The sequence below is a fragment of the Zonotrichia albicollis genome, chromosome 1 (assembly GCF_047830755.1).
Source record: "Zonotrichia albicollis isolate bZonAlb1 chromosome 1, bZonAlb1.hap1, whole genome shotgun sequence".
Taxonomy (NCBI): domain Eukaryota; kingdom Metazoa; phylum Chordata; class Aves; order Passeriformes; family Passerellidae; genus Zonotrichia; species Zonotrichia albicollis.
In genome coordinates this window covers 71,819,451-71,833,452 of record NC_133819.1, presented here as the reverse complement: position 1 = coordinate 71,833,452, position 14,002 = coordinate 71,819,451, and the positions used below count along the sequence as shown (strand labels likewise).

At 45.3% G+C, this 14,002-nt stretch overlaps 2 protein-coding genes across 5 annotated transcripts; both read left to right on the top strand.

The window, feature by feature from the left end:
- Positions 1–82: 82 nt before the first annotated feature.
- LOC141729682 (serpin B6-like) lies at positions 83–7,047 on the top strand. Of its 2 annotated transcripts, none has more exons than XM_074544765.1 (8): positions 83–543; positions 943–1,052; positions 1,442–1,619; positions 2,666–2,803; positions 3,413–3,530; positions 3,768–3,910; positions 4,914–5,081; positions 5,758–7,047. In XM_074544765.1, exons 3-8 carry the CDS (start codon positions 1,452–1,454, stop codon positions 6,172–6,174), a joined length of 1,152 nt encoding a protein of 383 aa, XP_074400866.1. In that variant the 5' UTR covers positions 83–543; positions 943–1,052; positions 1,442–1,451; the 3' UTR covers positions 6,175–7,047. The 2 variants fall into 2 exon arrangements, with proteins under 2 accessions (XP_074400866.1, XP_074400867.1); XM_074544766.1 differs by lacking the exon at positions 83–543 and adding an exon at positions 579–597 and having other exon boundaries at positions 944–1,052.
- Positions 7,048–7,416: 369 nt separating this feature from the next.
- On the top strand, positions 7,417–13,187 carry SERPINB9 (serpin family B member 9). Of its 3 annotated transcripts, none has more exons than XM_074544785.1 (8): positions 7,417–7,718; positions 8,056–8,165; positions 8,546–8,723; positions 9,600–9,737; positions 10,359–10,476; positions 10,714–10,856; positions 11,884–12,051; positions 12,727–13,187. In XM_074544785.1, the coding sequence occupies exons 3-8, from the start codon at positions 8,556–8,558 to the stop codon at positions 13,126–13,128; spliced, it is 1,137 nt and encodes a 378-aa protein (XP_074400886.1). In that variant the 5' UTR covers positions 7,417–7,718; positions 8,056–8,165; positions 8,546–8,555; the 3' UTR covers positions 13,129–13,187. The 3 variants fall into 3 exon arrangements, with proteins under 3 accessions (XP_074400886.1, XP_074400887.1, XP_074400883.1); XM_074544786.1 differs by having other exon boundaries at positions 8,041–8,165; XM_074544782.1 differs by having other exon boundaries at positions 7,417–8,165.
- Positions 13,188–14,002: the final 815 nt, after the last annotated feature.

The following is a 14,002-nucleotide window of genomic DNA, read 5'->3' as shown; positions in this document are numbered from 1 at the left end:
GTGTGTCGGGCTGTCTCCGACAGAGGCGGCTCGCGGCAGGCCCGGCGGGGTTCGCTGTGCCCGGCCCGGCCCGGCGGGCGCGCTCTCCTCTGGCGGCTGTCGCCGGCCGGGCAGGGGCAGGGACGCGGCCCAGCGGCCTCGGCCGCGCTGGGGCTGCGCGGGGCGGGCGGGCCCGGGGCAGCTCCGCGCTGTCCCCGCCCGCGGGGCATCCTGCGGGAACGGGGCGGTGTCGGGGCAAAGGCGGCAATGTTTGCTGGGCTCCCGAAAGGGCGGCGCTTCTCGGGCAGCGAGGGGGGCGGGGCTCGCACGGGCGGTGCAAGGAAGGGGAAATGAAAGCGAAAGCACCACCGGGGCCTTGCTTTAGCGGTTCGCTCGGGGGGTGCCGGCGTTTTCTTTAGCACAGAGCTTGCTAAAAGTCCATTGCAGAGCTGCCGTGCCGATTGCGTGTTTGTCGGAGAGTGCTGGCAGTGATACCAGGAATTGCTGTGGGAGGGCAGTGAAGGAAATCCCCAAATTCTGTTGAAAACTCTTCCCCACATTTGGGTGGGTATAAAAGGAAGCAGCAAATCTGCCAGTTCTGCTTCAAGAAGTGTGGGGAGAGCTGCTGTGTGAGTGAAATGTGTGGGGATGCTGGTCTGTGAGTCTGAAGAATTTAAACGTGAATTTGCTGGCACAAATCGTTCCAATTTCCAGTTATAATGCAACGAATTTTCATTTTATATATAGTTCGTTAACATATCCATAGAGTGATAAGAACAGTTGTAGGGGAAGAAGTATCCTATTGTATTGTGATTGAGATGTGCTTGGTATGGTGGGGGATTTTAGTTTTTTTGGGGCTCCTATTCTGGTTCTTTTCAGTCTGATTGTTATGGGGCTTCTGTTTCTTATTTTTTGGTAAAGAATGTTTTTGTGACAAATTCTTGCTCGTTCTATTGCTTTTAGGCAAAGTCCTTCTGCTGGCTCCTGCCAGCCTGGCTGGCAGATTTAAATCTCTCTGTGCACACGTAGAAGCAAGCTGCAGGTACCACTGAAGGTCTGCAGACTTAGAGAAGGTAAGAGTTGGTAATTCTGCTGGTCTGATGTCTAACTCTGGCTCTGGGGGCCTAATGAAAGGAAATTATTTTGTCTATGGAGTCACGAGGAACTTCTTTCAGGAAGTCCTGCAGAAAATTCTGTTGTGCCTGATCACGTCAAAAGATGTCACACTGTGTAGGTATGGGATTGAAATTTAGAAGCAGACACTAAACTGGTAAAATAATTCAAATGTGTGGTATGGGATCTCAGGTGCTTGTGGAACAAAATCACTTTCCAGTGAGCTGAGAATTTTCCAGCCTTTGCTGCCTAGTTTATGCTGGGAAGTGTAGAAGGTATACAAATAACAAATAACTGATTTGTATTCAAATAAATTTGAATCGTTCTCATACTGTGTTTGATGTCCCAGGCTTGGAAGCATGGAAAGCCTCTGTGCAGCAAACAGCACTTTTGCTCTGGACCTGTTAAGAAGGCTGTGTGAGAAGAACATTGGGCAGAATGTGTTCTTTTCACCATTTAGTATTTCTTCTGCTTTGTCTATGGTTTTGCTGGGTTCAAGAGGTAGCACTGAAGCCCAGATTCGTAAGGTAGGTCAAAATAAAGTCACTGGATTGCATTTGATGGGATCATTTGAGGAAGAGATGTGTCTTGCAGTCTGTGACATGTCCTCGTGCTTAACTGTGATTGTCACTGTGGTGTGAGAGAGCAGAGCTCTTCCTCTGGGCTGTGTGTGTGTAAACAGGACCCGTTTTCTTTGGTTTTTTAGTGTGAGCTTTGTTAAGTACATAATGAAGACGTTTCTGGATTTATTATGAGTGAGTTTTTTCTGTCATTTTTTGAGACTGATGTTCTTTTATATGTAATTAAAATGTACTTGGAATTTTTTTACTTGATCCATAGGTGGCTACATAATTTTTTTTTCCTTGCTTGCTTGGGCTTATTATCATGTGATACACATTCTGAGAATGAAGCCAAGCACAATAAAATATTTTAAAAATCCCACAGTCTGTATTTCAGACTGGTAACTGCATTTTGATTTATTTCTTTATAAAAAGTTCTTCAGGTCGCAAATATCTCTTGACTTGTGTGTTATGTAGAAAGTGACAATATTAAGTACAGAACCAGTCCTGTTGGTTTGGATGTTTGCTTCCATTGCAAAGTAGGAGAGGAGTGTAAACTCATATCATGTTTCCATGTACTTCATAAAAATATCTGGGAAATCTATGTTGCTGCTATAGTTTTAGATACTCAAAATCCATCTGGGCACATTCTGAGCTTCCAGCTCTAGGTGTCCCAGCTTGGGCAGGGCTTTGTAGCAGATTGTCCCCACAGGTCCCTTCCAGACTGAGCCATTCTGTGATCCTGTAGCGCTTGCCTTGAGGGAAGGAAAATCAGGGCTCATGATTCTGCTGCTCCCCAGTTTATGACTTGTGCAATACCTTGCTGGGTACATCAGATATGCCTTGCTTGTTAAGCTCCAGATGGGAGGTGTGCTGAAAAAATCTCATGGCTTCAAATTACAGAGTTTAAATTAAATGTTACTTAAATGTAATTTTAATATAAAAATGACCGTGCTGAAGCGAGAGTGTTTAGAGAAGTTAAGGACACTGCTGTGGATGTTGTCTTGGTGCAGGTGCTTTCTCTGAAGAATGCCCAGGATGCTCACAATGGGTATCAGTCCCTTCTCTCTCAAATTAATGATCCAAACACCAAATACATCCTGAGAACTGCAAACCGGCTCTATGGAGAAAAGACTTTTGAGTTTCTTCCAGTAAGTAGCCATTAAATTTGTGATGATTCTCAGGACAGTGCACTTGCTTCCTCTTTCCTCTGGAGATCAAGCCCGGCTTTGGAGTTTGTTTTTGAACAACTCAGGCCTGAGATCCAGGAGTGCCATTGATTCTACCAGAGCCTGTTGTCTGAATTTGGTGGAGAATCTCCTTTAAATAACATGAGATCTGAATATGGCAAAGCAGGGTAAAATCCATGAGTGTCCACACTTGAGGGTTCTGTGATGTATTCATCTCTTTGGCTGTGGGACAAGTGGTTAACGTATCCCCTAGCAGAAGTCTTATAAAGTAATTTATGAAATTTTATGTCATGTCCATGAAGCACAAAATAAAAACAAGAATGCCTGCCCCCCATTCTTCTCAATGAAGGGTAGAAGTTTGTAGTACAGTGCATAAGTCATAACAATATTGATTCTTTGTTTAAAGAAGTGGAATAAATCCTAGTAGGAACATGTCAGCCAGAACTTTAATGGCTCTGTATGAAGCTGGGGAAGGAAAGCTGGCTGATTTCCTTGGAGAATGCAAGAATCATCTGTGTCTGAAGGAGAGTAAATCTCTTGCTGAAAATCTGTTGTGACTGTCCCTGTTAGTCATTTATAGAGTCCAGTCAGAAATCCTACCATGCTGGCCTGGAAGAGATGGACTTCCTGCATGCTTGGGAGGATTCCAGGAAACAAATCAATGTCTGGGTGGAGAAAAGGACTGAAGGTGAGTGCTTTTCTTAGGGCTCACTTGTGTTTAATGGGACCCACTGTCTGGGTAAACACCTAGTTCAGGATATAGGATTGTGAATTCACACAATTCAAATAGTGAGCTGTTGATGTACCTGATACATGATTCTCTTCTCTGTTGAGTATTCAATGGAGACATGATACTGTCTTGGAGAATAATTAGATCCATGTCAACCTTTTAATTAATGTGTATTTTTTTCTTTGTATCATAAAGGTAAAATTCGGAACCTGTTGGCAGAGGGGACTCTTGATTCCCTGACCACGCTTGTGTTGGTGAATGCCATCTATTTCAAAGGCAACTGGAGAGAGCAGTTCCAAAGAGAGAGTACCAGAGAGAGGCCATTTCACATTAATAAGGTGTGATGTGCTAAAATGCTGACAATCTCCTGTTAGGTGGATGTTGTCTGAAATGACCACCTTTAAGAAGAAATCAGGGTTCCCTTGAATAGGCTGTGTGAGATTCCTTATTCCCCCTCCCTTTCCGTAGAAGTCTCTCTTTGCTGAGTTTGTCTGAACTTTCACATCATTACTAGAACTTCTGATCTAGCACAAAGACAGGTGTGAAAGTTTGTGAATTTCAGACTTCTTCAGTCAGAGCTTCCTTGCTGCATTCCTGCCCCTGAGCCAATCCATGTGAAATGGAAAACTAATTTCCTCTGAAGACCTGTGTTCTCTGCAGCCTTGTTTTTAGAAGTAGATCAGTGCTCCTGAGGAGGACTTGGCCCCTAGCATGGGCAGGCCATGGCTGCCCCTCAGCATTCCTTGCAGCCCTGGGTTGGCCTCCAGCAGTCCTGGTAATGTGCCTTCCTTAACTCACCTGCTTGGAGCAGCCACTGTGGAAAATGGAAGATCTCATGGCTGTCTGGAAACTGTCCCTCCCTGCAGTGGTGAAATGAATCCAGGAATATTTGAATGTGCTGATATAACTTCTAAATAAGGGAATGTTGCTGCTTACACCAAGACTATCTCCAAGAGCATTTCAAAGACTGCTGGACTGAGTCAGTTCCTGCCACCTTGGTCTCTTCCTATAGGAATGTGTTGAAAAAGCTGGCAGGAGTATGCAGAGACGCTGTTGCATTTTCTATTCCCTGCAGCTGTGCAAGCTTAGAACCAGCTTTCAAGATGCAACCCCAAAAGGATATAGGGCTGATGAATAATCTGCTTTTGAGTTGTGGTGGAATGTCATGCACTGTATGCACCTCATGCTCTCCAAAAGGCAGTGGTAGGGCTGCCCTCTGTGGTGTGTGATCAGTTCCCTTTGGTCAAATCCTAAAAGGCCATGAGTGACTTGCTGCCTGCTTTGTAGTGTGAGAGCAGCAGAGAAGCTCAGCACTAACTGTTGGCATCTCTTGATTTCTAGAAGGAGACCAAACCTGTGCAGATGATGTTCAAGGAGGCAACTTTTAAAATGACCTACATTGGAGACTTGCAGACCAAAATCCTGGAGCTGCCCTATGTGGGAAATGAGCTGAGCATGATCATCCTGCTCCCTGATGCAATCCAGGATGGCTCCACAGGCTTGGAAAGAGTAAGTAGTTGAGCTGAGTGCAAAGAGAGGCTGAATCCTTCCAGGGAAGAAAGTCTGAATTGCACAGAGACCTGCAGGTGAGTTCCAGAGCAATTGTGTCCCTGGTGCTGCAGGCCAGCAGAAATGTCCCTCTCCTCCCTGTCCCCAAAGGGACAGCCCCTGCCATGTCAGTGCTGCTCAGGCTGTGTGCTGCTCCCTTAGGCAGAGGCTCTGGAAGCAGAGCTGGCCCTGCTCAGGGGCAGAGGTCAGCTGTGGTTGTGGGGGAGGCACAGTGTGGTGATGGTGGAATGTGGAGAGGGGATTTTGGGTGGGCTCTTTGGAAGTGCTGTGGCTTGTCCTGTAGGTGTTGTGTGCTGAGCAGCTGGCAGCTGGTGTGTGGCTCACTGGCTGGAAAGGGGCTGAGAGGAAAGGGCAGGATCTCTTTTGTGCTGAGGGTAGGATACGAGTTTGGGCTCTTTGGAACTGTGGACCAGGAGTTTATTTCCAAGGCTTCTTGAGTCATTTATTCCCCAATTGAAAACGAAAAGAAAACCCCCAGAGTCTTCATGCATAACAAAGGGAAAAACCCCATGCATGTTTTGTGCTATGTGAATAAACACACAGAAATCACCACTTTGGCTATGTAATGTGATCTCATTTCTCATTGTAATTAAGTAAATTTGGAATTTTTTTTCAGCTGGAAAGAGAACTTACACATGAGAAGCTGATGGGTTGGATCAGTCCAGAAATGATGAGGTTTACAGAGGTGAAGGTGTATTTGCCCAGATATAAACTGGTAGAAAATTATGATCTGAAACCGCTTCTGAGCAACATGGGAATGCCTGATGCATTTGAGTCAGGGAAGGCAGACTTTTCAGGAATGTCACCTGTCATCTCTCCTGGTAATGCGCTGGTGCTCTCTGAAGTGGTTCACAAAGCCTTTGTGGAAGTCAATGAAGAAGGCACTGAAGCAGCTGCTGCCACAGCTGTAAATAGAGTCTATTTATGCGCAAAAACAACTCCAAAATTCATTGCTGATCATCCCTTCCTCTTCTTCATCTGGCACAACAAAACTTCCAGCATTTTGTTCTGTGGCAGATTTTGCTGTCCCTAAGGAGGAGATGTCTTGGCAGCATAGGTGCCTTCAGACAAATAAGTTTATGTATCCCTAGAACAAGGTGGCTCATTCTACATTAATTGTTTCTTTCAGCTGTGCCTGCACACTCTTGCATGATCTTTGTCTCAGGCTTGGCAGGAATAACAGATCTGCTTAGGCAAACAGAGCATGTGCCATATCCAGCCCCTCCTCTCCCTGTGTGCTGAGGTCTCCAGGTTCTTGGTGACACAAGAACCATCCCACTTGCTCTGTGAGTGCTTTTTCTGTTCTTGAGTTCACTTTTGGTGTCAGCAGGCAGAGTCAGGCAGTGAGAGCCATGGGATTGTTACCTTTGCTTGTGACAAGGCTGGTGCACATTTGTAGCTGCCCTTGCCTTTTACCTTCCAGTCTCCTGCATTGAGTGCCTTGATGCATTGCCTGGAGCTGAAAGGAGTTTTTGGCAGCCTGTTCCAGGTATTGCTGAACATCCTGCATAGATGGGGGTTTTTGGCTAACAGCTGGGGCCGCCCTTAGGCACGAGTAGGAATGAAAGTATGCTGTTACCAGAGATGTCCCTGGGTGGTATTTGGGGTGAGTACCTTTATTCCATCACCCCAGGACACTTGGGTTTATTCCCTGTCCCCTGGTTCTTGTCCTTCAACAAAGAATGAAATAAAAGGGCAGATGGTGCCTATGGAGTATTTGAAGGAGAAAGTTTTAATTTCAAAAAATTTTTTTTTTGCTACTATTCTATGTTTATCCTACTAATATTCTCTGAGACACCATAGTGTACCAGTTTAATACCAAAGACAGAGATGTAACCGCTTTCCTTACACCGGGATGTATGTTGTGGGTCCTGTTGCTGGAATAATAAAAGAAGCATAAGCACTGCATGGGTCTGTTTGTGCTGTTTCAGTTGTACATGACGCACGTGTGTGTCGGGCTGTCTCCGACAGAGGCGGCTCGCGGCAGGCCCGGCGGGGTTCGCTGTGCCCGGCCCGGCCCGGCGGGCGCGCTCTCCTCTGGCGGCTGTCGCCGGCCGGGCAGGGGCAGGGACGCGGCCCAGCGGCCTCGGCCGCGCTGGGGCTGCGCGGGGCGGGCGGGCCCGGGGCAGCTCCGCGCTGTCCCCGCCCGCGGGGCATCCTGCGGGAACGGGGCGGTGTCGGGGCAAAGGCGGCAATGTTTGCTGGGCTCCCGAAAGGGCGGCGCTTCTCGGGCAGCGAGGGCGGCGGGCTGCGAAGGGTTTGGATGCGGGGCTCGCACGGGCGCTGCAAGGAAGGGCAAGGAAAGCGAAAGCGCCGCCGGGGCCTTGCTTTAGATGTTGGCTCGGGGGGTGCCGGCGTTTTCTTCAGCACAGAGCTTGCTAAAAGACCCTTACAGAGCTGCCGTGCCGATTGCGTGTTTGCCGGAGAGAGCTGGCAGTGATACCAGGAATTGCTGTGGGAGGGCAGTGCAGGAAATCCCCAAATTCTGATGAAAACTCCTCCCCACATTTGGGCGGGTATTAAAGGAAGCAGCAAATCTGCCAGTTCTGCTTCAAGAAGTGTGGGGAGAGCTGCTGTGTGAGTGAAATGTGTGGGGATGCTGGTCTGTGTGTCACTCAGAAAAGGTTAAACGTGAATTTGCTGGCACAAATCGTTCCAATTTCCAGTTATAATGCAATGAATTTTTCTTTTATATGTAGTGCCACAAACTTGGTGCGATAAGTGAAGTTGTCGGTAATGTGCAGAGCATCCCGTCATAATGTGATTTATATTTACTTAGTATGGTAGGAGATTTCAGTTTGTTTGGGATTTCTTTTTGTGCTTTTTTTCAGTTTGTTTGTGGGGTTTTTTTCTTATTTTTCGTTACAGAATGTTTAAGTGACAATTAAATTCTTGCAAGTTTTCTTACTTTTAGGCAAAGTCCTTCTGCTGACTTTTCCCAGCCTGGCTGGCAGGTTTAAAACCCAGCGTGCATACACAGGAGCAAGCTGCAGGTACCGCTGAAGGTCTGCAGAGTTAGAGAAGGTAAGAGTTGGTAATTCTGCTGTTCTGAATTCCTACTTTGACTCTGGTGGTCCAATAAATGGAAATTATTTGCTATGTGAAGTCAAGAGAAACTTCCTTCTGTATGGTCTGATGAAAATAGTGTTGTGCCTCATCACCTCCAAAGATGGCACACTGTGTAGTTATTGGATTGAAATTTAGAAGCAGGCACTAAACTGATAAAGTAATTCAAATCTGTAGTATGCAATTTCAGGTGCTTGTGGCACCACATCATTCTCCATTGAGCTGATAATTTTCCAGCCTTTGCTGCCTAGTTTATGCTGGGAAGTGTAGCTGGTAGAAATAACTGATTTGTATTTAAATAAATTTGAATCGTTCTCATTCTGTGTTTGATGTCCCAGGTTTGGAAGCATGGAAAGCCTCTGTGCAGCAAACAGCACTTTTGCTGTGGACCTGTTAAGAAAGCTGTGTGAGAAGAAAAGTGGGCAGAATGTGTTTTTTTCACCATTTAGTATTTCTTCTGCTTTGTCTATGGTTTTGCTGGGTTCAAGAGGTGGCACTGAAGCCCAGATTCGTAAGGTAGGTCAAAATAAAGTGATTGGATTGCATTTGATGGGATCATTTGAGAAAGAGATGTGTGTTCCAGTCTGTGACATGTACTTGTGCTAAACTGTGATTGTCACTGTGGTGTGAGAGAGCAGAGCTCTTCCTCTGGGCTGTGTGTGTGTAAACAGGACCTGTTTTCTTTGGTTTTTAGTGTGAGCTTTGTTCAGTAACAAATGAAGAAATTTCTGGATTTAGTGTGTGCAAGTTTCTTTGTGATTTTTGAGAGCGATCTTCTTTAATATGTAATTTGAATGTACATGGAATTTTTTTTACTTGATCCATAGGTGGCTACATAAATTATTTTCTTTTCCTTCCTTGCTTGGGTTTATTATCATGTGATACGTGTTCTGAAAAGGAAGCCAAGCATATAAAAGATATATTAAATATCCAGCTATCTAAATTTCAAATGGGTAACTGCAATTTGATTTATTCCTTTTTAAAAATTTGCTCATGTAGAAAATACCTCTTGGCTTGTGTTTTATGTAGGATGTAACTATATTGAGTGCAAGACCAGTGATTTTGGTTTGGATGTTTGCTTCCTTTGCAAAGTAGGAGAGGAGTATAAAGTAAGATCTTGTTTCCATGTACTTTATAAAAATTTCTCCAAAACCTGTGCTGTTGCTGTAGTTGTAGATGCTCAAAATGCATGGACACAGTCTGAGCTTCCAGCTCTAGGTGTCCCTGCTTGGGCAGGGCTTTGTAGCAGATTGTCCCCACAGGTCCCTTCCAGACTGAGCCATTCTGTGATCCTGTAGCACTTGCCTTGAGGGAAGGAAAATCAGGACTGCTGACTCTGCTGCTCCCCAATTTATGACTTGTACAAGCACTGCAGATGCTGTCTTTGTGCAGGTGCTTTCTCTGAAGAATGCCCAGGATGCTCACAATGGGTATCAGTCCCTTCTCTCTGAAATTAATGATCCAAACACCAAATACATCCTGAGAACTGCGAACCGGCTCTATGGAGAAAAGACCTTTAAGTTTCTTCCAGTAAGTAGCCATTAAATTTGTGATGATTTTCAGGACAATGCACTTGCTCCCTCTTTCCTCTGGAGAGGTCAAGGCAGGCTTTGGGGTTTGTTTTGCAATGTTTCTGTGCTGAGATGCAAGAGTGCAATAAATTCTGCCAGAGCCTGGTATGTGAACCTGGTGCAGAATCTCTTTCTAAATAATTTGTGTTCTGAGTGGACAAGTGATGCTAAGCAGGGCAAAATCCATCAGTCTTTTCTCTTGAGGGTTCTGTGATCCATTAATCTCTTTGGCTGTGGGACAAATGGTTGATGTATCCCTTAGCAGAAGTCTCTTAAAGTAATTTATAAAATTATAAGTCATGTCCATAAAGCACAAAATAAAAACAAGAACACCCTCCCCACAATCCTTGTCGATGAAGTGTAGGAGTTTGTAGTACAGTGCATAAGTCATAACAATATTGATTATTTGTTTAAAGAAATGGAATAAATCCTAGTAGGATCATGTCAGCCTGAAGATTAATGGCTCTGTATGAAGCTAGGGAAGGAAAGCTGGCAGATGTCCTTGGGGGATGCAAGAATCATCTGTGTCTGAAGGAGAGTAAATCTCTTGCTGAAAATCTGTTGTGACTGTCCCTGTTAGTCATTTATAGAGTCCAGTCAGAAATCCTACCATGCTGGCCTGGAAGAGATGGACTTCCTGCATGCTTGGGAGGATTCCAGGAAACAAATCAATGTCTGGGTGGAGAAAAGGACTGAAGGTGAGTGCTTTTCCCAGGGCTTAGTTGTGTTTAATGGGACCCACTGTCTGGGTAAACACCTAGTTCAGGATATAGAATTGTGAATTCAAACAACTCAAATAGTCAGCTGTTGCTGTACCTGGTACATGATTCTCCTCTCTATTGTTTATTATCTGCTGGCCAGATACTGTCTTGGAGAATAATTAGATCCACTTCAACTCCTTAATTGAAGTGGGTGTTTTTCTTTGTATCATAAAGGTAAAATTCAGAACCTGTTGGCAGAGGGGATTCTTGATTCCCTGACCAGGCTTGTGTTGGTGAATGCCATCTATTTCAAAGGCAACTGGGAAGAGCAGTTCAACAAACAGAGTACCAGAGAGTGGCCATTCCACATTAATAAGGTATGATGGGCTAAAACTGTGACAATACTCTGTTAATCTGAAGTAGCCTGAAATGACCACCTTTAAGAAGAAATTTGATCTTTCAATCAGGGTTCGCATGGATAGGCTGTGTGAGATTCCTTATTCCCCCTCCCTTTCACTGGAAGTCTCTTTTTGCTGAGTTTCTCTGAACTTTCACATCATTAGTAGAAGTTCTGATCTAGCACAAAGACAGGTGTGAAAGTTTGTGAATTTCAGTCTTCTTCAGTCAGAGCATCCTTGCTGCATTCCTGCCCCTGAGCCAATCCATGTGAAATGGAAAACTAATTTCCTCTGAAGACCTGTGTTCTCTGCAGCCTTGTTTTTAGAAGTAGATCAGTGCTCCTGAGGAGGACTTGGCCCCTAGCATGGGCAGGCCATGGCTGCCCCTCAGCATTCCTTGCAGCCCTGGGTTGGCCTCCAGCAGTCACGAACAAGACCTGGTAATGTGCCTTCCTTAATTCACCTGCTTGGAGCAGCCACTGTGGAAAATGGAAGATCTCATGGCTGTCTGGAAACTGTCCCTCCCTGCAGTGGTGAAATGAATCCAGGAATATTTGAATGTGCTGATATAACTTCTAAATAAGGGAATGTTGCTGCTTACACCAAGACTATCTCCAAGAGCATTTCAAAGACTGCTGGACTGAGTCAGTTCCTGCCACCTTGGTCTCTTCCTATAGGAATGTGTTGAAAAAGCTGGCAGGAGTATGCAGAGACGCTGTTGCATTTTCTATTCCCTGCAGCTGTGCAAGCTTAGAACCAGCTTTCAAGATGCAACCCCAAAAGGATATAGGGCTGATGAATAATCTGCTTTTGAGTTGTGGTGGAATGTCATGCACTGTATGCACCTCATGCTCTCCAAAAGGCAGTGGTAGGGCTGCCCTCTGTGGTGTGTGATCAGTTCCCTTTGGTCAAATCCTAAAAGGCCATGAGTGACTTGCTGCCTGCTTTGTAGTGTGAGAGCAGCAGAGAAGCTCAGCACTAACTGTTGGCATCTCTTGATTTCTAGAAGGAGACCAAACCTGTGCAGATGATGTTCAAGGAGGCAACTTTTAACATGACCTACATTGGAGACTTGCAGACCAAAATCCTGGAGCTGCCCTATGTGGGAAATGAGCTGAGCATGATCATCCTGCTCCCTGATGCAATCCAGGATGGCTCCACAGGCTTGGAAAGAGTAAGTAGTTGAGCTGAGTGCAAAGACAGGCTGAATTCTTCCAGGGAAGAAAGTCTGAATTGCACAGAGACCTGCAGGTGAGTTCCAGAGCAATTGTGTCCCTGGTGCTGCAGGCCAGCAGAAATGTCCCTCTCCTCCCTGTCCCCAAAGGGACAGCCCCTGCCATGTCAGTGCTGCTCAGGCTGTGTGCTGCTCCCTTAGGCAGAGGCTCTGGAAGCAGAGCTGGCCCTGCTCAGGGGCAGAGGTCAGCTGTGGTTGTGGGGGAGGCACAGTGTGGTGATGGTGGAATGTGGAGAGGGGATTTTGGGTGGGCTCTTTGGAAGTGCTGTGGCTTGTCCTGTAGGTGTTGTGTGCTGAGCAGCTGGCAGCTGGTGTGTGGCTCACTGGCTGGAAAGAGGCTGAGAGGAAAGGGCAGGATCTCTTTTGTGCTGAGGGTAGGATACGAGTTTGGGCTCTTTGGAACTGTGGACCAGGAGTTTATTTCCAAGGCTTCTTGAGTCATTTATTCCCCAATTGAAAACGAAAAGAAAACCCCCAGAGTCTTCATGCATAACAAAGGGAAAAACCCCATGCATGTTTTGGCTATGTGAATAAACACACAGAAATCACTACTTTGGCTATGTAATATGGTCTCAATTCTCATTGAAATTAAGTAAATTTGGAATTTTTTTTCAGCTGGAAAGAGAACTTACACATGAGAAGCTGATGGGTTGGATCAGTCCAGAAATGATGAGGTTTACAGAGGTGATGGTGTATTTACCCAGATTTAAACTGGAAGAAGATTATGATCTGAAACCTATTTTAAGAAGCATGGGAATGCCTGATGCATTTGAATCAGGGAAGGCAGACTTCTCAGGAATCTCACCTGGTAATGAGCTGGTGCTCTCTGAAGTGGTTCACAAAGCCTTTGTGGAAGTCAATGAAGAAGGCACTGAAGCAGCTGCTGCCACTGGGCTGGTCATGAATTGCTGTGCAATGAGAGTTCCAGAATTCATTGCTGATCATCCCTTCCTCTTCTTCATCCGGCACAACAAATCTTCCAGCATTTTGTTCGGTGGCAGATTTTGCTGTCCCTAAGGAGGAGATGTTTTGGCAGCATAGGTGCCCTCACAGAATAAATTTATATTTCCCTGGAACAGAGTGACTCCTTTTTGTACTAATTGTATCTTTCAGGTGTGCCTGAAATTTCATGCTATTTATCTTAGTTTTGGCAGGAATGAGTGAGCTGCTTAGACAAACAGAGCACGTGCCATGTCCAACCCCTCCTGTCCCTGTGTGCTGAGGTCTCCAGGTTCTTGCTGACACATGAACCATCCCACTTGCTCTGTGAGTGCTTCTTCTGTGCTTGAGATCACTTTTGATACCCAGGAGGGAGAGAGTCTGGTAGTGAGAGCTAATGGGAGTGAAGTTACTTTTGCTTGTGAGAAGCTTGGAGCACATTTGTAGCTTCCCTCCTCTTTTGTCTTCTAGACTCATCAATTTAGTGCCTTGATGCATTGCCTGGAGGTGAAAGGAGTTTTTGGCAGCCTGTTCCAGGTTTTAGCTGAGTTTCTTGTGTAGATGTGTGGTTTTAGCTAACAACTGGACCAGCACTTAGTTAAGAACAATTTTGCAGCAGATGTCCTTAGAGGGTGTTTATGGTGAGAACCATCACCACAGGAGATTTTTTTTATCGTTCACCTGGTTCTAGTCCTTTAACAAGAATGTACTCTAACTGTGGAATACCAAAGACAAAGCTGAAACAGCATTTGTGACACGGGGATGATTTTTTGCACGTTCTTTTTTTGAAATACTGAAAGAACTCTTAAGTGCTGCAGAGGTCTGTTTCTTTTTGCTGGTATTAACAGTACATTTTTAACCAGTTTTCTGAAAATAATTTCTTGTAATAGTCGCTTCTATGTAGCTTGTTTGGAATTCTTTCCTAAAACACAAGATTTTTATGGATAATGAA